The 27,127-nt window shown below is 40.2% G+C and overlaps 1 protein-coding gene across 2 annotated transcripts in view; it reads left to right on the forward strand.

The window, feature by feature from the left end:
- Positions 1 to 27,127, forward strand: part of PPP2R2A (protein phosphatase 2 regulatory subunit Balpha) — a 104,211-nt gene that overhangs the window by 52,401 nt on the left and 24,683 nt on the right. The window contains exon 3 of one of the 2 annotated variants that reach the window (XM_080676499.1): positions 10,381 to 10,478. In XM_080676499.1, coding sequence (XP_080532625.1) covers positions 10,381 to 10,478 — 98 coding nt within the window. The remainder of the gene's footprint in view (positions 1 to 10,380; positions 10,479 to 27,127) is intronic. The other variant, XM_080676500.1, reaches the window with a different exon arrangement.

Consider the following 27,127-nt stretch of genomic DNA (forward strand, 5'->3'; position numbering starts at 1 on the left):
AGAAAATATTAATTTGGGAATTGGGGGCCAGGTGGAAGCCCAAGAGAGGACTACGCTTTGCTCTGGCCTTGCCATCCTTTTTATTCAGGTCTGGGATCCACCCATAGCCCTTAGGCAGGCAATTTCCAGTAATAGCTCCATGATAGCCCATCAGCAAGGATTTACATAAGACTAAAAGGTGGAAGTTGCTTCAGCTCCCTTTGTCTCAACCAGACAGTGGGTGCATAGCTCTGACCCTTGCCAGAGCCTCAAGGTTGACCAGCCTTCTGGACTCCTTGTCCACACCTCTCTGCTAGTGAAGGCAATGGGCAGCTTCCAACATGTCTTGGTGTGGGCCTCTTTGTGTTTATCTTTGTATTAAAAAAAATTTTTTTTTTTTTGCTGTTGTGATTGGGTGATTGGGTGTGTTTACTTCTTTATATATTACAAATTACTGATTTGATTCTTGGCTTCATCTACTGTTGATTCCCTGTAAATTACTCTTTATTTTAGTTAGTGTATCCTTCATTTCTGACAGGTCCTTTTTTTATTCTTGATGTTTCTCACTAAATTAATTGAGCATCCTTATAACCAATGTTTTGAACTCTGCATCTAGTAGATTGCTTGTCTCCTTTTGGTTTAGTTCTTTTTCTGGAGTTTTGTTCTGTTCTTTCATTTGGGACATGTTTCTTTGTCTCCTCATTTTGGCAGCCTCCCTGTGTTAGTTTCTATGTATTAGGTAAAGCTGCTATGTCTCCCAAGCTTGGTAGAGTGTCCTAATGTAGTAGGTGTTATATAGGGTCTAGTAGCCCAGCCTCTCTGATCACCCAAGCTGGGCACTTGAGGTGTGGGCTGAGCACACCTTCCTCCTCTAGTTGAGCCTTAATTGAAATCGGCACGTCAGTGGGGGGTGGGGGAGATTTACCCCTAGTTTGATCAGCTGCAAGGATTGGCTGTGACCACCTACCACCAAGCACTGATCACTGCAGAGGATCGGCTGTGCAGGGGCTAACTCCACAGAGCAGGACTTATTTCAGTGGGGCTCTGGTGCCTCCTGAGTCCACTGCTTAAGTGTGTCACTTGTAGAGGTGGTTGGGTGGTGGTGCTTCAAAGTGGTCTGAAGCTGTCCACTGGGTGCACTGGCTCTGGGTCCTCCTAGGAGTTGTAGGCCAAGGTCAGCTGCTGCCTATGTTCTGCCTGGGCATGAGCTACCAAGCCATCTGCAGGTGGCTGATACTTGTGCTGGCATTGAGGTGCTCAGGCGAGGCCAAGCTGCAAACCAAGGCTGGCTGCGTATCTTTCATTTTAGATAGTATGTTTTCATTTTTTAGATGTTCCTTCTTTATCTTCCATTTCTCATCAGGTTCATGTTCTTGAGCATATGGAACATATTTACAATAGCTATTGGCCCTTGTCTGCTCAGACCTTAGTTCTATCATTTTTGTTTTCTGGCTCTGTTTCTATTGATTTAGTTTTCTTATGGTTATAGGTCATATTTTTCTGCTTCTTTACATTCCTGGTGATTTTAGATTGGATTTAGACATTGTGAATTTACATTGTTGAGTGTTGGATTTTGTTCTAGCACATAGTTAAGTTACTTGAGATTAATTTAATCCTTTTAAAGTTTGCTTTTAAGTGTTGTTAGGACAGATTGAGTCTTCAGTTCTAAATAGCCCTACTACTAAGATGATACTCTTGGGAGGACTCTACCTGATGCCTCGTTAAATGAGGTTTCTCGATTCCGGCTGGTGGGACCCTCAACTACTCTGAGCCCTCATAAGCTTTCTGGTGGTTCTTTTCCTAGGCTTGGTGGAGTGTCAACCATATATCCTCAGATCTCTCAACCAAAGATACTTAAGTGAACCCTATTTAAATCCCTTGAGCTTTCTCTCTGTACTTCTACACATTCTAGCTGTTTTGGCTTTTCCTAACCCCCTGCTTCTGTCTCCACAAGTCATTGAGGTTGCTACTTGGTGCTTGGATTCTTCCCGACTCATACACTGTCCAGGCAGTAGCTGGGGCAAACACAGTGTTCACTTTCTTTCTCTTCTCCAAGGGTTCATAGCCCTTATACTCCACGTTGCCCATTGTTTGAAAACCGTTCTTTCATATAGTATTTTGTTTTCTAGTCGTTCACAGTAAGAGGATGAATCCAGATTATCTTATTCCCTAATGGCAGGAAGCAGAAGGCCAATTATAGATTTTTAATTTTTACTTGTTTCTTTCACTTCAGTCTTTTAAAAGAGGAAGTGCTAAGTTACTGCACATTTTTATCGGGTTCTTTCATGTATACCTTTGTACAGTTAGTTTTAGTGTTCTTTGTTAATCTTTGTTTTTACTGAAATGAAACTAAAAGGAGAGGAAACTAATTACCTGGTATAGTTTTGTGGAAATCAAATATTAATTATAAAAAGATAGTATTAAGTATACCACACTGGTAATTGCTCTTGTAGCACGTCTTTGTAGACACTTGCTCTTTTATCACCAGAGCAGGCTTTTTGTTGTCAATCCTTACCTGAGGATATTTTTCCTGTTGATTTTTTTGAGAGACTCATTGATTGGTTGCCTCCTGCATGCACCCTGACTGGGGCCAGGAATCGAGCCTATGACCCTTCTGTGCGTGGGCCGGCGCTTTAACTACTCAACAACACAGGCCAGGGCCAGCGCAGTCCCTTTTGAGATAATATTCAGAATGCAGAATTTTAAGTAAGAATGGTTAATTATAGAATTTATGTGAACCTCATAATTAAATTAAGATTCATGCTGTCTTGTGTCACACAAGACAGGTAATGTCTGAATTTTTAGAGTTATTTGCTGCAGTAATGTTTATAGTATTTTATGAGTTTCAACCTTTAAATTTTTCTTCTGTTATTTAGCTTTAAAGCCTAGTCATATTGAGACAAAGAAAAGAATCAGGTTTGTTAGCATCCAGTGGATGCTTATTAACTATTTTAAGTGGAACTTTCAGGTATCTATAATTCAGATGGTTAAAAATGTGTAAGGAATTCCTCCCAGTTGATTTCTCCCTCTTTTATTTTAAAAAGGAGTGAGCATCTTTATGTATTTACTCAGTCTGTATGTGTTATAATTCATTTTGTAATTGTTTAATTTGCTTTATAATATTCCTTTGGTTTTCTTAAACATTTACCAAATCCTTTCTTGGTTAACTATCCATCTGTTGTGATTATATTCCACTTATAAGCCTCTTTTAGGGATAGACTTCAGAATGTGCATCACCAAGTTATTTGAATGTAGTGTGTGCTGAAACAATGTAGGGACAGGCAGTAGTCATTAGTGGTCATTAGTAAATGTGTGAAATTGTAGTTTGACCCTTCTATTGAACACAGGCATTTTGGCAACGAAAAAGGCAGTAATCTGAGCACTTACACATTATTGCTCTATTCATCATTCAGTGACTTAGAGAATTCTGTGCTGTGCCTTATTCATATGATTGTTCATACCTGCTAAATTTGAATCCTGGCTCTGACACTTGGTAGAGGTGTGATAGCCAAGTTAACTTAAACTCTCAGTGCTTCACTATATTCTTGTATAAATTTAAAATATCTGTGTTATTGTAAGGATTAGATGATAATATATATAAATGCTCACTTAGCACAGTGCTTGACACATTATAGTTGTACATACCTGTGTGTACAGTGTGTGCTTTGACATTAGTTGGTTATGTCTTTGTAGCCACAAAAACCATATTTGTTATTTTAATGTTAATATACAATTAATATATAAGAGCAGGGGTTGATAAGCATTTTCTTAAAGGGCCAGATAGTAAAAATTTTCAATCTGTCCCAGCTATTCAACAAAGTAAACGGGCATAGTTGGGTTCCAATAAAACATTATTTATAAAAACAACTGATGGTCCATAGTTTTTCCATCTGTGTACTAGAGGTTACTTTTTAATTTTTTAAATCATTTTTATTTTCAGTTACAGTTGACACATTATTATATAGTGATCATCCTGACAAATCTCACATCCATCTTAGAGGTTACTTTTACATTTCCTAATTATTGAATGTTTGAAATGTGTTCAGCTTTTTTTATTATAGGGATAAGACAGCCATAAGCATTTCTGTTCTAATTTTAATTGGTTTCATTCAAATTATTTATTTGGGCCATAGTCCCAAAATGGAATTATAAAGTCAATCAATAGCCCTATAAAGTTCCTCACAATGCAAGCATTGAAGTATTTAGAGAATGTCATAGCTAATACTAACTTGGTGACTTGTTTATTACTACCATTTTTATACTATTTAATTTTCTCTCATCTGATTTTTATGCTGAGTGTGTTATATTTTTGAACCTTTAGCTATCTAATTATGTCCTATTCTGTTTATAATGTTATAGCACATAAGAAATAAATTAACCAGAAGGGAATGGTGTGATGTGCCCTGTGAAGTGAAAACAGACCAGCAACATGTAGTGCTGTCATCATTCCCACCACCAACTACCATTCCACCTCCAAAAGCAAGCAATTATTTCACCTTAGGATGAAAATCGGGTGCTGACAGTTTAGAAAGAAGGGGTAGGAAGAAATAAGAATTCCATTTTATATAACACACTAGAGGCCCAGTGCACGAAATTCGTGCACGGGGAGGGGGGGTCGTCTCAGTCCAGCCTGCACCCTCTCCAATCTGGGACCCCTTGGGGGATGATTGACTGCCGGTTTAAACACAATCCTGGACCGCTGGCTCCTAATCGCTCACCTGCCTGCCTGGTCACTCGTAACTGACCCCTCGCCCCCCGCCGGCCTGGTTGCCCCCAACTGTGTGCATGCACGCGCACGCACACACACACACACACACACACACACCCACACCCAGCTGGCCTGGTCGCCCCTCATGCCCCCCCCCCCCCCCCTTGCCGCCAGCCTGGTTGCCCCATGCAGCCTGTTGTTCAGTCGTTTGGTCGTTCCTCACTAACCCCCCTGCCAGCCTGGTCATAGGCAGCCATCTTGTGAGGGCATGAGGGTTAATTTGCATATTACCTCTTTATTATATAGGATGATAAGTTCCTTGGTTTTTATTAATAGTATATAGGATTTAACAACAAAGGTCAGAAGCATTGTGTTCAGTTTTTTCTAATTTTTTAAAAATATTTTTTTATTGGTTTCAGAGAGAGAGAGAAAGAGAGAGAAACATCAATGATGAGAGAATCATTGATTGGCTGCCTCCTGCATGTCCCCTACTGTGAATTGAGCCTGCAACCTGGGCACGTGCCCTTGACTGGAATCAAACCTGGGACCCTTCAGTCCGCAGGCCGATGCTCTGTCCACGGAGCCAAACCAGCTAGGGCTGTGTTCAGTTTTCCTACCAATATTTGAGCATTCCTTTTAAATGTTGTCTTTATGTTAACACACTTTAGAAGTTACTGTGTATCAAACATTGCTATGATGATTTAATGCACAGTAGTGCAGTTGACTACTGTTCCAAAAGGGAGGCCTTTCCTTTTATTATATTAAAATGTTCTCTTCTAAGATTAACACAGGCATTTTTTCATTGTAAAATAACATTTTTATTGGTCATAAGAAAGATTCTTGGTTTTCATTTTGTTTGAAAGAAGTGTCTTGTACTTTGGTTTTTTTGTTGTTGTTGTTGCTATTTGTTGTTGAACACATTTTAAACATTGAATATTTAGGAAATATAAAAGTAACCTCTAAGCCCTGGCTGGTTTGGCTCAGTGGATAGAGTGTCAGCCTGCAGACTGAAGGGTCCTGGGTTCGATTCCGGTCAAGGGCACATGCTCGGGTTGCAGGCTCAATCCCCAGTGTTGAGGGGTGCGGGAGGTAGCCAATCAATGATTCTTTCTCATCATTGATGTTTCAGTCTCCCTCTCTCTCCCTTCCTCTCTGAAATCAATAAAACTATATTTTTTAAAAAAGTAATCTCTTGCCGAAACCGGTTTGGCTCAGTGAATAGAGCGTCGGCCTGCGGACTGAAGGGTCCCAGGTTCGATTCCGGTCAAGGGCATGTACCTTGGTTGTGGGCACATCCCCAGTGGGAGGTGTGCAGGAGGCAGCTGATCGATGTTTCTCTCTCATCGATGTTTCTAGCTCTCTAACCCTCTCTCCCTTCCTCTCTCTGTAAAATATCAATAAAATACATTTTTTTTTAAAAAAAGTAATCTCTAAGATGTGTGTGAGAACATGACCCAGTTGTGTTATACTGGACCATGCCTCAAGTTTGGTATTATGGCTTTAACAGAGAATTTGATGTCTTTGCTTTTTAAAAGTATATTATAGTTACTTTAATCTCAAGAGTAAAATGTTTTTCAGTACTTGTAATTTTCATTAGTAGTTTGTTGTAAAACTCTAGTATACAGGATTCTAAATTTTCATGAAATACATTTATATTTTGGCCTGCTTCTCCTTGGGGCAATAGAGTGTGTGTGTGTGTGTGTGTGTGTGTGTGTGTGTGTGTGTGTGTGTTATTTTACCCAGAGTGCATTGCTGAAAGGTACAAAATTCTCCTGGTTTTAGCATTCTGGGCTTTTCAATAAAAGTAATTGTTCAGCCCTAACCGGTTTGGCTCAGTGGATAGAGCGTCAGCCTGCGGACTCAAAAGAGTCCCAGGTTCAATTCCAGTCAAGGGCATGTACTTTGGTTGCGGGCACATACCCAGCAGGGAATGTGCAGGAGGCAGCTGATCGATGTTTCTCTCTCATTGATGTTTCTACCTGTCTATCCCTTCCCCTTCCTCTCTGTAAAAAAATCAATAAAAATACATTTTTTTTAAAAAAGTAATTGTTCACCTGAAATGTTTTAGACCTAGGCTGTCCAGTGTGGGTGACCCTAGATACAATTTGACTAAAACATTCAGGAGCCACATGTGGCTAGTAATTACAGTGCAGATTCAGGATTCTTCCATTGTAACAGAAAGTTCTGTTAAACAGCACTGTTGCAGACTTTCTGCAATCATTACTCGAAATGTTTTTTTGTTGTTGTTTGTTTTGTTTTAAATATATTTTATTGATTTTTTACAGAGAGGAAGGGGAAGGGATAGAGAGTTAGAAACATTGATGAGAGAGAAACATCGATCAGCTGCCTCCTGCACACTCCCCACTGGGGATGTGCCCGCAACCAAGGTACATGCCCTTGACCGGAATCGAACCTGGGACCCTTCAGTCCGCAGGCCGACGCTCTATCCACTGAGCCAAACCAGCTAGGGCTCGAAATGTTTTTAATGATATAGGAATCAGAGCACTAGAAGAATATTTTCTAGAAATAGGTTTATTGCTGTTTTCAACACCTTAACCTTGTCTGGGTATGCCATAATGTGGGAGCACAAGTTTTAGAATCATGCTTCCTTACGTTTTGCACATCATGGCACACCTTGAAAACAGTAATGTTTGTATGGCACACTGAAATAAACAGGTAGCTCATAGCTGGAGATCACAGGTTTCGGTGCTCTGCAGAATCCAGGCAAATTTAACACACCACTATGCAGTAGCACAAACAGTTCAAAGCTCAGTTTCATCATTCCTGGATGTTTTTTATGAACTACTAGAGGCCCGTGTATGAAATTTGTGCACTTGGGAGGCATCCCTCAGCCTGGCCTGCGCCCTCTCGCAGTCCGGGAGCCCTGGGGGGATGTCCGACTGACGGCTTAGTGGGCCTAAGCCGTCAGTTGGACATTCTTAGGATTGCCACGGAGGCGGGAGAGGCTCCCACCACTGCCGCTGTGATTGCCAGCCATGAGCCTGGCTTCTGGCTGAGCGGCGCTCCCTCTGTGGGAGCACACTGACCACCAGGGGCCAGCTCCTGCATTGAGTGTCTGCCCCCTGGTGGTCAGCGCACATCATAGTGACCAGTCATTCCACCATTTCGTTATTTGCATATTAGCCTTTTATTATGTAGGATAAATACTATTTGATTTTGTTCTCCCTTTTATTCATCCTTTTTATATGTCTTACTAGAGGCCCGGTGCATGAAAATTCATGCACTGAGGGGGGGCGTCCCTCAGCCCGGCCTGCCCCCTCTCACAGTCCAGGAGCCCTCAGTGGCGGGAGGCAACCCGGCAATCAGGGGAAGGTGACGCCCCATCACACCTCTGCTGCTGCCACTGCTGGCAGCACAAATCTCGGCCGGTCCTTGTTCCCTGAGCCTTGGGCGGGGCTGGGCGGCTGTGCAGCTGCCATCTGAGGCTTGCCTGTGCCTCGGGCCAGCCCTGGGCACCTGGGGGGCTAAGGGGACTAGGGGGACTCTGGTGGTAGGCGCGTGGAGTGGCCGGGCCCGCCCTGCCGCACGCCTGCCCACCCCGGTGGGGCTGAGGGGACTAGGTGCCGCCACCTTGTGGCTGTGGGTGCCACCATCTTTGAGGGTGGGGCAGTCAATTAGCATATTCCCTCCTTATTGGCTGTGGGCACCGCCATCTTTGCAACGGCATGAGGATCAATTAGCATATTCCCTCTTTATTAGATAGGATTCCAAGTGAGGCCTTCTGAGATCTTGACATTTTACAACTCAGAAAAACTTTCAAAGCATAGTTTTATGTTCACATTAGCTCCTTTATTTGATGAGTTAGCCAAAGAAACACCAATGTTGTGAAGAAATTAGCCTACTTGGACTTAGAAGGGAAAGAATTCTCCTAAGTGCTGGTGTCTGAGGAATTTGAATTTAAAGATATTTTTTACCATGTATGATTTTTACCTCATTCCCTGATTTTAGAACCTAACCTCCTAATATTGTTAATTCCTACTTTTTTCTTTCTCCAGCTGTACTCCATTGTGCTTTAAGTGTAGGAACTAGGTATGCTTGTAAAGCTTTGTTATATTCACTATAAGTCAGTACAGTAGAGCACCTACTAGATCGACTTTTAAGTACTAATTGATATTTGGCTTTACAGAGTACTACAGTACATTGTTTTACACCTTTGTGTTACATATGTATGTAGTGTAAACAGTAAACATTCTTCACTCCTAATACCACTGACTCTGGTGGGCTGTCTGCGCTAACATTTTTAACCTGGAAGTGAGATGCTGTCCAGACCCTATGAAATTGTATGCATATTTTTATGTGCATTTAAATTTGTACAATCTCTTGGGAGAGCATGTGTAACTTTCATTAGGTTCTCAGAGTTTCAGAAAGGTAAAATGCCTTGGACTTATGGAAAAAGCAAAGAAAACTTTCAAAAATCAAGCTGGGCTTGGAAAAATCACTAAAAAAAAAAAAAAGAAAATTGTAAACTGCAATGCTGGACAGATTATTGATAAGATATATTGGTCAGTACATTTTTAGGGACATAGTGTTCTTTATAAAGTTACATTGTTAAATTCTTTTTTTGTTAATCCTCACCTGAGGTTATTTTCCCATTGATTTTTAGAGAGAGTGAAAGGTGGGAGGAGAGAAACACACATAGATTGGTTGCCTCCCGCATGAGCATCGACCCCCATGAACATCAACCCAGGGCCAGGATCCAGCATGCCTTTGACTGTGATGGAACCTGGGACTCTTCAGTTCACGGGTTCGTGCTCTGTCCACTGAGCCAAACAGGCTGGGGCTGTTAAATTCTTAGAGTGAGCTAATGTAGACCAGAAAATAACCCCTTTCTTGTAGAAAAAGTTGACTTATTTCCTAATGAGACATAATGCTTTATAGAAGAACTTGTTAGTAACAGTGCTGAATGTTCAGTGTATTGCTTTATCTTAATGCCCAATTCTGTAACTTGGATTTTTTTCCTTAGGAAAATGGTTCTGGTGTCAAAAAGCAAGGAAAAAACCCTGATAATTTTATTTGAACTTGACTGTGAAGTTAGCACCAACTTTGGGTGTATGTGACTGATTCTAGTACCCCTGCAGTGTTTGGGAGCCACAGGAAGAGCTGTGCTTACTGAAGGTGCATAGCACAAAGCATATCTGATATAAATGTGTTGTTTGCAGATTTTTGTTTGAGAGGCCATAATTTGAGTTTATGAATTTGTGACTTAAAATTTCATGTGAAATTATTTTTACATTTAAATATTTTCCCCATTTTAATGATATCTGCCTTAATTCTAGAGTCCATCTTTGGGTTTGCATAAAAGAGCTTATCCAAAGTATATAAGAAAGAAAATTAGCAAGATGATTATTAATGTTTAATGGTGCTATCATAGAATGTTTCACAAGTTGTTGATTTCGTTACACTCATGAATTCAATGAAATATTAATAAGCCACTAATATTTATTACTTGTGTTCCTGTTTGTTAAAATGGTGTGTCATATTGGTTTATTCTGGGGAGAATTATTTTTTATGAACCAAAATATTTATGAAAGAACTTTAGATTTACTTTATTTCTGATGGCAGGATGAATGTATAGACTTGGAATATGTTAGGGAAAGCATGCAAAGTTCTAAAACTCTAGGGAGTTGGGAGAGAAAAACTAATGCCTATTTTTGTTTGTTTCAATTATACAGCAGATATAATTTCTACAGTAGAATTTAATCATTCTGGAGAATTACTAGCAACAGGAGATAAAGGTGGTAGAGTTGTCATCTTTCAACAGGAGCAGGAGGTAAGTGTTTTTAAGTTATAACATATAAATTTCAGTTTGCTCTTGGGACTGGAGCTTCTGTTGCACTGGAGAATTTCATCAGAGTATATTGGCAGTTTTTAAAAGAAATGTCTGTTTATTGAGAAGATTATCCAATGTATACTGTTTCTCTTAGCTTTGTGTGTGTACATGTGTGTGTATTGCTTTAATTTTTAAACAATGCTTTAATTGTAAAAAGATTTGTTGGGAGAAAGGGGTGGGGAGTGGTGGAGTGATCCAAGATATTAACTGGTTTTGAAGCTTTGGCCCTCTTTATTTTTCTCTTAAAACTCCATAAGGCAAAATTGCTTTGACCTCCTCTTACTGCTTAGTTTGCTTTGTGTAGTTGGGGGTGGGAGGCCAGCTTAAAGAAAAGGGTAGCTCAATTATTTTTTTGTCAGTCCATATTGATTCTGTTATTCTGATTTAAATATAAAGGTTTACATGACAGTTGCATGTATATAAGCTCAGTACCCCTTTTAAAATGGAATTGATTTGAAAATTGTTTTCCTTTTCTCTTTGAAGAAAAGAATTTCTCATTGTAGAATCTGCAATTAAAGTGGGGTTTTTGTTTTTGTTGTTGGTACAAAAGTTAGGCACACTTCTAAATCTGATTGACAGGATTTCTCACTAAAATTTTACCTAAACAAAATTTGTCACACTAGATTTTCCTTACTCTCTCCCTCCATTTGTAGATCAAAGTTAAACCTTTAAAATTATTATTTATACATCCTGACCTTCTCTACCTATAATATATTTAAAAATAGTTAAGAATAATGTGGATTATGTACAAGGTTTTACAAATAGATGTCTAAATTATAACACAGAGTTAGGTTTTAAAGGATTGTGAAATTCCTTAAATAAGCAAAGAATCTAGTAATAATACTACTACTTTGCACTTCTATAGCGCCTTTGACCTGAGGATCTCAAAGTGCTTTACAAATACTAATGAATTAATCCTCACAACACCCCAGTGAGGTAGGTAATTTAATTTTAAAAGAAATGATTAATAGTGTCTGATTAGAAGATGCACATACACTAAATATGTCTCCTTTTATTTATTATTTTTGGTTGGAAGAAAATAAGACTCAAGGTTTTCTTGACAAAGAATATTCTTGTGGGAATGGGGATGCAAAATCAGTTTTCTGTTCCTATTTTCAAGCAGCTAAAAATTAGACCATAAGAATCTTGAAATACTTGGTTGAAATGCATCCTTACAGATTATTACAATTTCAGTGTGTTTACAAATGAGAGTCAAGATATTAAGAGATCACTTGATTACTTAGTGGCAGAACTAACAAATAGAACCCAGAATTTCTGATGTGTCATCTTTTCAATGCTCTTTGAGAACAAAAATATGAATGTTAATTTTGCTGTTCATAATTTACATCTGCCTTTCCTGTAGGCATTCTCTGCCTTTTAATTTAATTTTTTACTGAAATTCAGTGGCTTTTCTATATATTTTTTGTTTTAAAGAAAGGTGTTTTGAGAAAAACATTTAAAATTAATTTTGCTTCTTAAACAGTTCCATCTTGCTTACATTGAGGGTTTCTGAGAAAGTCTACATTTTTAATGAGGGCTTTATGTTATTTTAAAATCTAAGTTGTTAATTAAAAACTAATTTAGAAATATTTTGCTTGAGAAAGAGGTCATTTTCACCAGTAGAAGGTGGTTTGTTATTAAAGTAAAAATTAAATGTAAAAAAAATGACTCATTTAATGGAGGAGGTTTACTTTAATAGGGATTCAGTAAATGTAGTCAAAGCAATGCTCAATATTTTCCTAAAGGCTGCCAGTAATATATTGAATTGGATTTAAAGATCTAACATGGAGTTACTGAAACTGCTACACATTTTACTTGTATCAGATAATAAGGCCAACATTTCCTGTGATTCTTTCCTGAAGTTTCACTGAAGATTCTAAAGCACTCATATTTATATTTAAAATATATAAGAAGGCATTAACAAAGTGACTGACATTTTTAAAGGTACACTGGTAGGAAAAAGGGACTTCCTTTTTCATGTATCTAGCATCCTTAACTGCATTTAAGAATTCAAGATAAGGTTCATTATCTAGAATCTTGAATTAGTAGTGTGTCTTTTGAGAATTACTTAGCGTAAATATTATTGTATATTTTTAAGTGATAGATTAAATGATGATGATAATAATTGAATTCCCCACCCCTGGAACTTGATCTTATTAGTATTAATTTGGTGCATTTTACCTAATTTATTTTCTACATTTTTAAGTCCTCTCGTATACTGGAGTTTCTAATAATAGTATTGCCTTCAGCAAAATCAACACCACATCATTGAGTATAAATATGGGTACCTTACACCTCTGGAGGCACCTTTATTTCAGTACCTAACGTATTTATATTATACTAGGGGCCCGGTGCACGAAATTCGTGCACTGGGAAGGGGTCCCTCAGCCCAGCCTGCCCCCTCTCACATACTGGGAGCCCTCAGGGGATGTCCTACTGATGGCTTAGGCCTGCTCCACATTGGGAGCAGACCTAAGCCGCAGTCTGGCCTCCCTTTGTGGGAGGCGACCGGGGTGATCAGGGGAAGGCGCCAGCCCCATCACCCTGCTGCTGCAGCTGCCAAGATATTTTCATCAACATGGAGTCCAGTCCCTTCACCATGAAAAAAATGACAACTTTCTTTAGGCATTTTCAAGATGTGTTTTTCATAGGATATGACATTTCTTTATTTTTCTTTTTATCCTCACCTGAGGATATGTTTCCATTGATTTTTTTTTTTTTTCCCCCTCCCTCCGGTCCCAGGCTCGGCCCCTACCCAAGCCTAAAGCCTCCACCCCAGGCTTTAGGCTTGGGAAGGGGGACCCCTGGCACCTCCAAAGCAGGCTCGGCCCCTTACCAAGCCTAAAGCCTCCACTGCCCCAGGCTTTAGGCTTGGGAAGGGGGACCCCCCCCCCCCCCCGGCCCCTCCGATGGCTGGCTGGGAGTGACCTGGGTGTCGAGGTTCCTGGGTCCCAGGTATGTATGCAAATTAACCGCCATCTTTGTTGGGTTAATTTGTATACTCTGTTTGGCTGTGGGCGTAGCGGAGGTACGTCAATTTACATGTTTCTCTATTATTAGGTAAGATTTTATGAATTCGTGTGTGTGTGTGTGTGTGTGTAAAATAGTGTTGTGTTTTGAAAAGAGGAGAACTTAGAGATGGTCTGTTCCTACTTTTTAGATAAATCCCAGGGAAAGTTTATAATATAAGCTCTGGAATTAGAATTTGGTTCTCTAAATTTCAGTTCCGCTTCTTCTTACAACCACAGCTGTGATGGTACATTCCAGGGTACACACTAGTACCTGTCCAGTGAGTACATCTTAGTCTATGATAATGGTGCTAGTACTGTTTGCTAAAGACAATGGCATTTGCACTATTGTGGCTTTATCCTCTCTCCTTCAGCTTCAAGTTTGGCAGGGTTCCTTGCAAAACTTCACTTGACTGGAGACAATTTATTGTTCACTCCTTTTGTTGTCCTCAGTTATTGAAGAGAAAGTCATAAAGTAGCATCAGTGAACCTGGCACATCACATCTTTAACCCACTTTTCTGTCTCACTCCTTTTACCCTTCAGACATTGCAGGTCCCCTTCCTATAATTCCATAGGGTATCTCTTGCTGCCTGTATTCCCCAATGAGAGAATCCCAGTAATCATTAGAGGGTCTTGATTCAGTTTAAATATATTTCAGCTTAGTGATACTGTGTCATTTAATAGTATTTTCATAACTAATATGTTTGAGTAGTTTTTGTTCAACAGAATCTCTGTGATAGAAGCAGGGCATGTAGGGAAGTTGAAGCACAAGGGTAAAATTATTTCCATGAGGCATCACACCCCACCACATGGTCAGTAAGGGTCCAGAATTCAATACCACTTATAAAAAGGGTTTGATTTAGTTTGATATTTATTTAAGTGAAAGAGAATACCTGGTTTAGGGTGATGTAGCATCATTCACATAACATGGTACTTACTGTATGCAATCAGAATAGCAAATTGAGACATGTCAGTGGGGAATGGTTGAAGGGATCGAGGTATAGCCAGAAGAAACTATGAAGAGTCTTGATATTTAGGGATTCGTGTGTAAAGAAGAGAGTAGTTTATTTTGTGTATGGAAATAAATATATAAGAGTTGGATGCCTGTCAGGAAGAAAGAATACACGAAGTTCAAGAAAATATCACCATGGTTTCTTCCAAACCAAAATATCTGTTAAATAAGGTTCTTTTCTTAGCTACCAGGCCTTATCTGTTCTTTTCATTCACACTGTAATCTGCTGTGCTTTTCAGAGTATAAAATGTCAGTATCACCTGGGGCATGTATTTAAAATGTAGATTCCTAGACTACACCTCAAAACCACTAAGTCAGAATTTCTGGAGCCTCAAGATTCCCAACACTTTTACTTTTTTTAAAAGTCCTTTAGGGATTTCACCTGATAAAATATATAAAATTAAAATGGTCTGTATTCCAATACCAAGATAATGATAAAAGCTCCAAAATACAATTTCAAGTTTATATAATCTAAAAATATTTTTAAGGATTTTTCCCAAGATAGATCATGCATATAGAAAAATGCACAGAATCATAGGTATACAGTTCCATGAATTTTCACAAAACAAACGCTTGTGTAACTTTCCCCTGGATCAGGAAATGGGATATTCCTCTAGCTGGTTTGGCTCAGTGGATAGAGAGTCCTCCTGTGGACCAAAGGGTCCTGGGTTCGATTCCTGTTATGGGCATGTACCTTGGTTGCAGGCTTCTCCCCGCTCAGTCCCTGGTCAGGGCTGGTGCAGGAGGCAACCAGTCAATGTGTGTTTCTCTCACATAGATGTTTCTCTCTGTCTTTAACTTTCTCTTCCACTCTCCCCAAAAATCAATGGAAAAAATCCTCATCTGAGGATTAACCAAAAAAAAAAAAAAAAAGTGGGGGGGATAATACTGTGGCATTCTAAATAATAAAAGTTATTATTTTTTTGGTCTGTTTTGAATTTATATGTATCTGGTACATTCATAGAAATTAAGAGATAACATTTATAGGATTGTGCATGGGTTCTTAACCTTTTTTGTGCCATTGATTCCCTTCCGTGACCTTGTAAATTCTGTGGACTTCTCAGGATGTTTTAATTGCATGAAATACATTGGATTATGAAGGAAATCATTGAAATATGTTCTCCAATGTATTATAAAAACATAGAGTAATGTGTTTTTTATGCTGGAATGTGATTTTTAAAACATGTCATTTCTATAGTAACAAAGTCACAGGTGTTGCTCATACTGTGGTTTGTTGCTGCCATCCATAATTGGAAGTAGTGCTGAATTTCAGCTAGAGGTTAGTGATAATAAATGTGTTAATTTCCACTGCATCCAAGTTCACAAAATCCCTGGGAGTTTGCAGAGTCTATGGGCCCCGAATCTACAGCCCCTGGTAATGCAATCTCTATTTACCTATAAAGAAACTGGGGGGACCAGACAACAGATGAACTTATCTGAAGTCTTTACAGTTAACAAAGAGGTAAACCCTTTCTCTAGAAACCACATGTCCTGATTTTCTGCCCCCATAGCTTTCCCATTCTTAACCTGGGTATAGCAACAACAGTTTATCTGCCAAGGCCCCTAAATCCTACTTAATCTTCACAGGAAAATGATGGTTGCAATCTAAGTCTTCACTTACTATCTTACTAGAGGCCCGGTGCACGAAACTCGTTCATGGGGGTGTGTGTCCCTCAGCCCAGCCTGCACCTTCTCCAATCTGGGACCCCTCGAGGGATGTCCGACTGCCCGTTTAGTCCCGGTAGGATCGGGCCTAAACGGGCAGTCGGACATCCCTCTCACAATCCGGGACTTCTGGCTTCCAACTGCTCACCTGCCTGCCTTCCTGATTGCCCCTTACCGCTTCTGCCTGCCAGCCTGATCACCCCCTAACCACTCCCCTGCCAGCCTGATTGATGCTTAACTGCTCCCCTTGCAACCTTTTTGCCCCTAACTGCCCTCCCCTGCAGGCCTGGTCTCCCCCAACTGGTCTCCCCTTCAGGCCTGGGTCCCCCCCAACTGCCCTTCCCTGCAGGCCTGGTCACCCCCAACTTCCCTCCTCTGCCAGCCTAGTCACTCCTAACTGCCCTCCCTTGCAGGCCTGGTCCCTCCCAACTGCCCTCCCTGCTGGCCATCTTTGACCACATGGGGACAGCCATCTTGTGTGTTGGAGTGATGGTCAATTTGCATATTACTCTTTTATTAGATAGGATGTCTCTGTTTACTACAAACTTATAAATGAATTGAGACTTAGAGAAGATAACTTTTCAAATATCACACACCCAGTTAAGTGGGTAAAAATTAATACTGTATAAATTGGGATGAATACCAACAATACTGGATATTGTTTAACATGAAAAAAAAATCTTAACTGCTCTAAGTAATAAGCCTGAAATTATATAATCACACAGGAAAAACAATCAGTTTTATTCCTTTACTAGTGACCCGGTGCACGAAATTCGTGCACATTAGAAGGGGATTAGAGAAAATAATTTAATACTGCTATTTGCCCTTTCTCTATAATAGAAGTGTCAGAGATGAAAGAAAATTAGTAAAATGTATATGAAAACCTTCCTCCTATCAGAGTCTGGGGCACACCACGAGACCCAGAGTTAAGACCCTGCCCACCCACATGCATCTCAAAATCACGTGAGACCCAGACCTGGCCAGTCCCACCCTTGTCAAGCCCTGCCGGGCAGGGGGCGTAGCCTCGGGTCCCCTGGACTGGTGCCAGGACGGGGGGTGTGGCCTGAGGTCCCCCAGCCCAGACTGGGGCCGGGAGTGTGCCTTGAGGTCCTCCATCAAGCCCTGCCAGGTGGGGGACACGGCCTGAGGTCCCCTGTCAAGCCCTGCCAGGTGGAGGGGCGCAGCCTCAGGTGCCCCATCAAGCCCCACTGGGCGGGGGCGCGGCCTGAGTTCCCCCAACCCAGCACTGGGGGTGCACCTTGAGGTCCCCTGTCAAGCCCTGCTGGGTGGGGGGTGCAGCCTCAGGTCCCTGCTGATTGCTTGTTAAGGCTCTTGATGGGAATTTGGCCTCAGCTGTGGGTGCATCCATCTTTGTGACAGAGTGATGGTCAATTAGCATATTCCGTCTTTATTAGATAGGATTAGCAATGAGGAAAGAACTTGAATTCTGGCTTTCCCAGACTTTATGAGAAGCACCTGGTAACTTCATTTTGACAAACGCAAGACTGCTGGCTTTACTGGTTAAACAGTGGGATGAGATACACTGCACTCTTTCCCACTCACTCCCCTGCTGCTTTAACAACTTCAGGATGATTTGTACTAAGTAGTCTCTAGTTAGTGGAAAGTTGAATTAGGATTCCTTCTCCTCTCCCCCTTTCCTGCTCCTCTCCTGCATTCTTTTATGAGAAAGAGGGATTTTAACCCTTTGATCTCAAGATAAGACCCTGCTAAAAGCCCCTACAAAGCTTTTTGGCTTTATTTTATTTTCCTGTCTCAGTTTCCTTTTCCTCCTGCCCTGAAATTTTCCTAGCTTATTACTACCCTATAACAAAATCCTTCTCATTTCCCTTCTCAGTCCATAATTTCTCCTTCCTCTCCTTTAAGCCTATCTTCTGATACTTAATTTGGCCTAAAGATTTAGAGCCTCTTATAAATTTTGAATCATATAGTATTTTGTGTCTGGCCCTTTTGATCAGTATTATGTTTGTGTAGACATAAGTTGCTCACTTTCATTGCTAGAAATGTTCTTTTGTATTATTACTATACCACAATAAATCCATTGTGTTGTAGATGCAAACACTTTGGTTGTTTCATTTATGACTGTTAAGAAGCTGCTGTGAACATTCTTGATGATGTGTTTTTTGGTGTACATAGACATTTATGAAATTACTGTGTCATGGGGTAGTTATTCATTTTTAGGAGACAGCACAGTAAAAAGTGGTTCTGTCTATTTTATTCTCATGCACAATATGTGAAATTTCCAGCTGTTTCACATCTTTGCCAATGTTTCATATTGTCACTTATGTTAAAATTTCAAACATTTTGGAGGTTATAAGTACATCTTAGTGTGGTTTTATTTTGTGTTTTTTTTTCAGAGTTTTGAATATGAACTCTTTGTCAGTTATATTTATTTGAAGTATCTTCCATTTTATGACTTGGCCTTTCATTTTTCTGAATGGTATATAATTTGACAAATTGAGGTTATTAATATTAATACAATCCAATATATTAGTGCTTTCCTTAGGTTTACTGCCTTTTCTGTCCTGTATAGGAAATATCCTCTACCCCAAGGCCTAATCTGGCCACTCAGTGTATATCCCATTATCTTTTAGAGCTGTGCTTTTCTAGTAGTCACTAGCTCCACTGGCTATTTAAATTTTAATACATTAAAGTTTACTTTCTTAGTCACAGTAGCCACCTTTTAGGTGCTCAAGCAACCACATGTGGCTAGTGGCTATCATTTTAGACAGCACAGATACAGGTTATTGTCATCACTGCAGAAAGCTGTCTTTGACAGTGTCCTAAAACCCAATTATTGAACATTTCACATTTATATTTGATTTACCTGGCATCAGTTTACATGAATAGTTTGAGATAGTAGGGGTCAAGATTTATTTTGTTACATATGAATAGCCAGTTCACTGAAAATCATTCAGTGAAATGACCATCCTGGCTCAACAATGCCACTTTTACCATAATTCAGGCCTGTTTCTGGGTTTTCTGTTCCATTGGTATATTTGTCAATCCATGTGTGAGTACCACACTGTCTTCATTACTTTGCTTTTAAAGTGACATAGTATTTCTTTATATATTTATGGATTCTTTTTGCATCTGTGTTGAAATGTGTAATTCTGTTTTTGTGTACTGTGTTTCTAATGTATGTGAAGGAGCCTGTGCCTCATCTCATTGTGCCCTACTTTTTTTCAATAAGAACTGTGTTTTCAAGATCCTCCTGTCTTGCTATGTGTGCATCTAACCCATTCCTTCTCATTTCTGCACCATACTCCATTTACCAGGTTAACTCCAACCTCTCTTTACCATACCAGCACCACCATTTATTCATTCTTTTTGCTATAACTTTTGTGCATGTATAAAATCTTTATTGAATGTCTGTTATATGCCAGACACTATCACATGTTAGGGATAAAACACTTAAATATTTATCCTAGAAAATTTCACATAAATAGATTGTGTGGTTAATAAAATAGACCTCTGCTTAGTGATTACAATGCCAAGCTAAGAAAAAAGGGAGGTGCAAAGAACTGTGCAAGAAAACCTAAATATGAGGCATTTTAGAATGTATCACAAGTCTCTAGTTGTAGGAGAGTTTTTAGAATAAAAACAAAAAAGCCTTCTTTGACTTTGATGCATTCTTGTTTGAATGGCACAGTGTTAAGGACATGAGATTATGCTCACTGTACTTAGTTCATACTGAGAACAATAATGTCATGGTCATTATAATGTGAACACCCCTCCCCAAGTTTTAGGAGAGATCCTACTGCTGGATATAGGTCTAGCTCTCTGTAGTCCACTAAGTCACCATTCATGCATCTGTTTTATGGCCTCTTCCATTTATGACTGCTGCTGTCTTCTCTGCTGTTAGTCTTTTTTCTTGTCAATTTGTCTTTAAAAATCCTTTTTACTGTAATTTTAGCAAAGTGTCAGGAGAGCGTGGGTGTTAGTACATGAGCCCACTGTAGAAGTTTTAAGCTTTAGACATAATTTTTTCCTCGCATGATAGTTTTTTTTTTTTCCTGCTACAAAGAAACTGCTTCTTGCACTCCATTGAAATTGCCAAACACCTCCATGATTTTGTTTAGATCCATGTAGTTATTCCTGATTCTTTAGGATTATGTTCTTTTTCTGTTTTAGGAAATATTTTCATAAGTTTGTGCTTTTCTTCACTTATCATCAAATAAAGCTTGACCTGTGTAGAGCCAGTTTTTAAATATAGAATGGTATGTGCTTGCCCTTGGCTCTTTATATTGCCTACCATTTTTATATGGACCTTAAGTTCTGCTTTGGGCTAAAGTTTCACATACGTATTAAAAATTGAATTGCTATTATTGTAGTTTCTTGGAGAGTAAATGACAAACCTTTTGAGACTGAGTGGGTAATTAGAAGTGGGAGATTTCTGGAATTTCTTTTAAAGTGGTATTAGTGTATGCATATATAATGAATTTGGGTTATCTAATTTGGTATGAGGTTATGGTAATGAGTTTAAGGTTCTTTTTAAAATTTTTACACCTTTCATACACACTGCATTCTTTAAAAATTTTTTTTGTTTAATTCATTGATTTTAGAGGGAGAGAGAGAGACATCAATTTGCTGTTTCACAAATGTCTGCATATATTGGTTGCTTCTTGGATGTGCCCTGACCGGGGATCAAACCTACAACCTTGGTGCATCAGAACAACACCCTAACCAACTGAGCTATCTGGCCAGGGCTGCTCTGCATTCCTAATATTGACAAATCCACTCAATAACAATTGGTACTGCTATCAGAGGGTCCAGATAGAATTGTAACCATGAATGATCAATACAGATAATCAAGCTACAGGAAAAAACAACCCAAAACCTATGTTTTCAAGGTGTGATGATAAATAAGGTTTTCTTTTTCAATGGAGACTAATAACTAATGGGCTATTCTTATTAACAAGTAGTGTTAAACATTTTATCTGATAATTCACTTTTATTTAAAATCGCTGACTAACAATATCTTTTCTATTATTTTTCCATAGGTTCTTTTTTGAACTAGACTTTGAATATTTTTTATGGAAAGATTTTGAATTATGTGATGATAGGTTAAAAGATAAAATTCTGAACAGTTAGAATTCTCACTTTTGCTAAGGTATTAGTGTTAACTAAAGAAGTTCACAAGTAGTCTCTTTATCTAATAACTTAAAACTATGTTTATACTCACTGATAGTAAATGAAATAAATTACCAGTGTGTTCTAGGCTCATAATATAAGAAGGCTAATTTCAGGACGGTAAGCAGTTGTTGATAGGGCTGTGGGGTGAGGTTTGCTAAATAACTCTGAATGTGGACTTAATGAGTATCAGACCTCTATAACTGTAGCCTCAGATGGGAGGTGGGGTCAAATGGTGCAGTGAAATTACCTAAAGATTCTGGACATTCTTCCTGACAAAGCTGGGTCCCGGGCAAAGCCGTCCTGGGTCCCAGGTGCCTGCGGCCGGCCCGGGTGAAGCTGGCCCGGGTCCTGGTTGCCTGCGGCTGGCCAGAGGGAGGGAAGCCTGGGTCTCGGGTGCGGGGGCCAAGGCAGAGGCGGTTAGGGGCAATCAGGCAGGCAAGCGGTTAGGAGCCAGCGGTCCCGGATTGCAAGAAGGGATGTCACAGGATCAGGCCTAAACCGGCAGTCAGACATTCCCCGAGGGGTTCTGGATTGCAAGGGGTTCTGGTGCAAGCCGGGCTGAGTGGACCCCCCCCCCCCCCCCGTGCATGAATTTTGTGCACCAGGCCTCTAGTCTATATATATAAAAGCCTAAGTGACTGAACGATCAAATGACTGGTCAACCAGTCGTTATGACGCGCACTGACCACCAGGGGACAGATGTTCATCGCACAGGATCAGGCTCCCTCCTGTCTGGATCGGGTCTGCGGGGATTGGGCTGAAACCTGCCATCCGAGGGACCCCCATTTGTGCACCGAGCCTCTAGTATTAAATAACTGATTGAGACTTGACTCTAAAGTGGGCAGAGAATGGAAGTGTGCCGCAGACAGCTAGCTTCCTTCCTTCCTTCCTCCCTTCCTTCCTTCCTTCCTTCCTTCCTTCTTTCCTTCCTTCCTTCCTTCCTTTCTTTCGAAGATGAATGGTCTATTACAGCAAAAACAATAACAATGTATTATAGGGTTACATGTAGAAGCAAAATGTATGTAAATTATAGAACAAACACTGGGAGGAAGGAAATTAAAGTGTACTGCACTGCCAGTGTGGCTCATTGGTTGAGCATCAACCTATGAACCAGGAGGTCATGGTTCGATTCCTGGCCAGGGCACATGCCCAGGTTTCGGGCTCGATCCCCAGTAGGGGGCATGCAAGAGGCAGCCAATTAACAATTCTCTCTCATCATTTTTTTTCCTTTTTTTAAAATAAATCTTTATTGTTCAGATTATTACAGGTGTTCCTCTTCCCCTCCACCTGATTCCCCACCCCACCCCATGCTTCTATTCCTAGAGAAGTCTAATCACCTGTGGGGCAACCAGCACTGCCCAAATGCAAAGGGCTTCTTGGGGCTCCTCCAAAAACCACAGTCAACTCTTCCCCTCCATCTCTACAGCCCCCACTCCAGCCCCTCACGCCTTCCTAACCTCACTCCCAGACCTCCAACACAGGCAACCAATCATCAGTCTGATGGCTATCTTTCCAAACACTTTGCTTTTTCTATGAAATTACATATCTCTGTGTGTCCGTGTTGAGATAAAAATGTAGACTTTTGTAGGTATTTATTTTATTTTATTTTTTATTTTATTTTATTATTTTTTTAATAAATCTTTATTGTTCAGATTATTACAGGTGTTCCTCTTTTTTTCCCCCATAGCTCCCCTCCACCTGATTCCCCACCCCACCCCATGCCCTTACCCCAGCCACTGTCTTCATCCATAGGTGTAAGATTTTTGTCCAATCTCTTCCTGCACCCTTCATACCCCTCCCCCCTGAGAATTGTCAGTCCACTCCCTTTCTATGTCCCTGATTCTATTATATTCACCAGTCCATTCTGTTCTCCAGATTTTTTATTCACTTGATTTTTAGATTCACTTGTTGGTAGGTATGTATTTGATGTCGTTTTGTTATTCATAATTTTTATCTTTACCTTTTTCTTCTTCTTCCTCTTCTTAAAGAACACCCTTCAGCATTTCATGTAATCCTGGTTTGGTGGTGATGAACTCCTTTAGCTTTTTCTTGTCTGTGAAGCTCTTTATCTGACCTTCAACTCTGAATGATAGCTTTGCTGGGTAGAGTAATCTTGGTTGTAGGTTCTTGCTGTTCATCACTTTGAATATTTCTTGCCACTCCCTTCTGGCCTGCATAGTTTCTGCCGAGAAATCAGCTGACAGTCGTATGGGTACTCCCTTGTAGGTAACTAACCATTTTTCTCTTGCTGCTTTCAAGATTCTCTCTTTGTCTTTTGCCCTTGGCATTTTAATTATGATGTGTCTTGGTGTGGTCCTCTTTGGATTCCTCTTGTATGGGGTTCTGTGAGCTTCCTGAACTTGTAAGTCTATTTCTTTGACCAGGTAGGGCAAGTTTTCTGTCATTATTTCTTCTAATAGGTTTTTAATATTTTGCTCTCTCTCTTCTTCTGGCACCCCAAAAATTCGGATGTTGGTACGCTTAAAGTTGTCCCAGAGGCTCCTTACACTATCTTCATATTTTTGGATTCTTTTTTCTTTTTGTTTTTCTGGTTGGGTGTTTTTTGTTTCCTCATATTTCAGATCTTTGGTTTGATTCTTGGGGTACGTTGATCTACAGTTGAGTTTCTGTATATTCTTTATTTCAGACAGTGTATGCTTAATTTCTGACTGGTCCTTTTCCATTTTTTTTTTTTGGCATTCTCATTAAGATCCTTAAAGGTCTCACTAAGTTCCTTAGCGGTTTTTAGAAGATTCTTGAGTAACCTTATAAATGTGGTTCTGAACTCTATGTCATCCAGTAGTTTGCTTTCCTCCATTTCTTTCATTCGTGACATGTTTCTTTGTCTCCGCATTTTGCTGCTTCCTTGTGCTGATGGAGTGGCTTTGTGTGGTAGGTGACCTATAGGGGCCAGTAGCTCAGCCTCCCCAATCACCTGAGGTGGACGCCTTTGGTACACCCCTTTGTCGGCTGAGTGCAAAGTCTTGGTGTAGTTAAGTCTTGATTGCTGTTGGTACAATGGGAGGAATTGACCTCCAGGCCAATTGGCTGTGAGGACCCGCTATGTCTATAATGGAAGAACTGCTGCTCTGGAGACACGCTTATGGTGCAGGACTTGTTTCGGTGGGACTTTGGTGCTCACTGAGTCTGCCTCTTGAATGTGTCACTTATGGATGTGAGGAGTTGAAATCTGGTGTCTCACACTGACCACTAGGTACACTGGCTTCTGGATCTCTAATGGGGTGCAGGTTAGCTACTGTCGGAGGCCACCCAGCAGGCGCTACAGCGAGAACTACAGTTTTCTCCTCTTTGCTTGGGGTTTGGAGGTTTTGGAGCTGTCTGTCCTGGGCTGCAAGTTTGCTAGGTTAAGCTGCGATAGGGCAGGCCATTCATATGCTAAAGCCGCTGCTTGGAGCTTGGGTGGGTTTGTAGATTGTGCCGGGTGGGGTCTCAGGGCGTGACTAGGCTAAGGCGTGGCAAACAGCCATGGCTGCCAGTTAGCCTGCTCTGCATCTCCGACTGTGTCCCCGTGTCCCGTGCCCCAGCACAGTAAACAATTATTCCTGCGCGCAGCCCTGCAAACAAGCCACCCTCACTTTCCTACCCCACGGAAGACAGTCCAGCTTCTCCCTGTAGGAGTTTGTGTCCCCCACGTCTCCCCAGAAACTGGAGTTTGGAGTAATTGAGAGCTTGTCTCCCTTCGGGTTGAAAAAAGCAGTGCTCCCAGACGCCCGTCGCCAGCCCGATTTGCGTGCCTCTGTACCTCAGCTTTTCAGCACTTGTGCACCTCTCAATGCTGTTTGCTCTTTCCTTCTAGTTGTAGAACTTCCACTAAGCCAGCTTTCCCGTAGTTCTGGGTGATATACGTTTTGTCTTTTAGTTGTAGTTTTGAAATTGTTGTGTGAGGCAGCAGTTTAGGTGTTTATGTACGCCGCCATCTTGGATCCTCTCTTCTCTCTCATCATTTTTTAAAATATATTTTTTATTGATTTCAGAGAGGAAGGGAGAGGGAGAGAGAGATAGAAACATCAATGATGAGAATCATTGATCAGCTGCCTCCTGCATGCCCCCCACTGGTGACCGAGTCCACAACCCAGGCATGTGCCCTTGACCAGAATCAAACCCGGGACCCTTCAGTCTGCAGGCCGACACTTTCCACTGAGCCAAACCGACCAGGGCATCATCATTGATGTTTCTATCTCCCTCTCCCTTCCTCTCTCTGAAATCAATTTAAAAAAAAAAAAAAGTCATACTGTAGGTTAGTCAGGCTGTGATAAAGATGTATATTGTAAACCTTATAAGCCATTATTAAACACAACAAAATAATAAAAAATACCAAATAAAAAGACAAAATAGAAAGAAGGTATCCATGAGATCACAATAAAATTAAAAACTGAATAGGAGAGAAAGGAGTTCTTCCTTAATATAAAAAGCCAGCTAATTGTAGAAACAAGAAGAAACATTTTTTTAAATTATCATTTACAATTACTCTAGCAATAATTGTTTCAGTAAGAATTATGGATGAATGGTAGAACTAGTCAGTGAAAGTTTTAGAATAGTCTGTCGTGTCAAAGTATCTCCCTAAAGATAATTATTCATTACAAAGAGAAAAAATACTAACTTTCCAGTAGATACACCTCATAGACACTACCTGAAACAAGAAAAGTTAACATCACCAGTGCTAGATCACATCAACATCATCACCTGCCTCCTAATATGCACTGGGATAAATACAACATCCCTTTTGTGATATTCCTCCCCAAAATGCCTAACTTGTATTTAATAGTGGGGACATCGGACAAACCCAAATAAAGGGACAATGCAAAATAAACTGTTCGGTGCTTCTGAAAAATGTCAGCGTCATGAAATACTAAGACAGATCCAGAAACTATTACCAACTAAAGAGATATGGCAACTGAATGTAAGGTATGATGCTGGCTTTTCTGTTGTAAAAAGACATGGGGACCATTGGAAGAACCTGAATATTTGATAACTGGATTGTACTACAAGAGAATAGAGAATGACTTTGTTTTTAGAGAGATAATATGAAGGGCAGATGGGAGAGAAGGAAATGAGAAAAACGAAATGGGAAGAGAAGGGTGAGAAAAAGAAAGCAGGTGTGAGGGAGAAAGAGAAAACGCAGAAAGAGAGAGGGGGGATAATTAGGGAGAGAAAGGGGAAAAGGAGGAAGGGAGGAAAAAGATGAAAGCCATGCATAAACAAAAGTGCAGTAAAATGTTAATGCAGTAAATGTTTACAGAATTTGGGTGCAGGATATGGGAGTGGTAAAGAACTCGGCCTTGCCCAAAGACAGTAATTGTCTTTGCCTTTACCTTCTTGAAGGCAATCTGTACCTGATTGGACTATCTTTGTTTAGGTTAGGAGCTATCAGCCAGCTGTTTCTGGCAAGCTTTTCTCATTTAATCTTTACTTTTTAGATGAAGCACCCTTATTAAGGATACTCAGGTGTTTTTTACTAGTTTGAGTCGATATTATTTAAAATATAATAGTAAATTAATAATCAAATTGATCCATAATTCAGAGTCACTTTTCCTAGTAAATTGGGCTTAATCATTATACTTTATTTAGCTTTTCCTTTTTTTTTTCTTTTCCTTGAAAGCCTTTAAATATTTTTTTAAAACAACATAATGTATATGAGATACAGGTAATGAATTAACCAGAACCTGCAAGATCTATTGGAACTGATAACATTTTACTATTTTGAAATCTTTCTCAACAGTGGTCCGAA

The sequence above is a fragment of the Plecotus auritus genome (assembly GCF_963455305.1).
Source record: "Plecotus auritus genome assembly, chromosome: 6".
NCBI classification, from domain to species: domain Eukaryota; kingdom Metazoa; phylum Chordata; class Mammalia; order Chiroptera; family Vespertilionidae; genus Plecotus; species Plecotus auritus.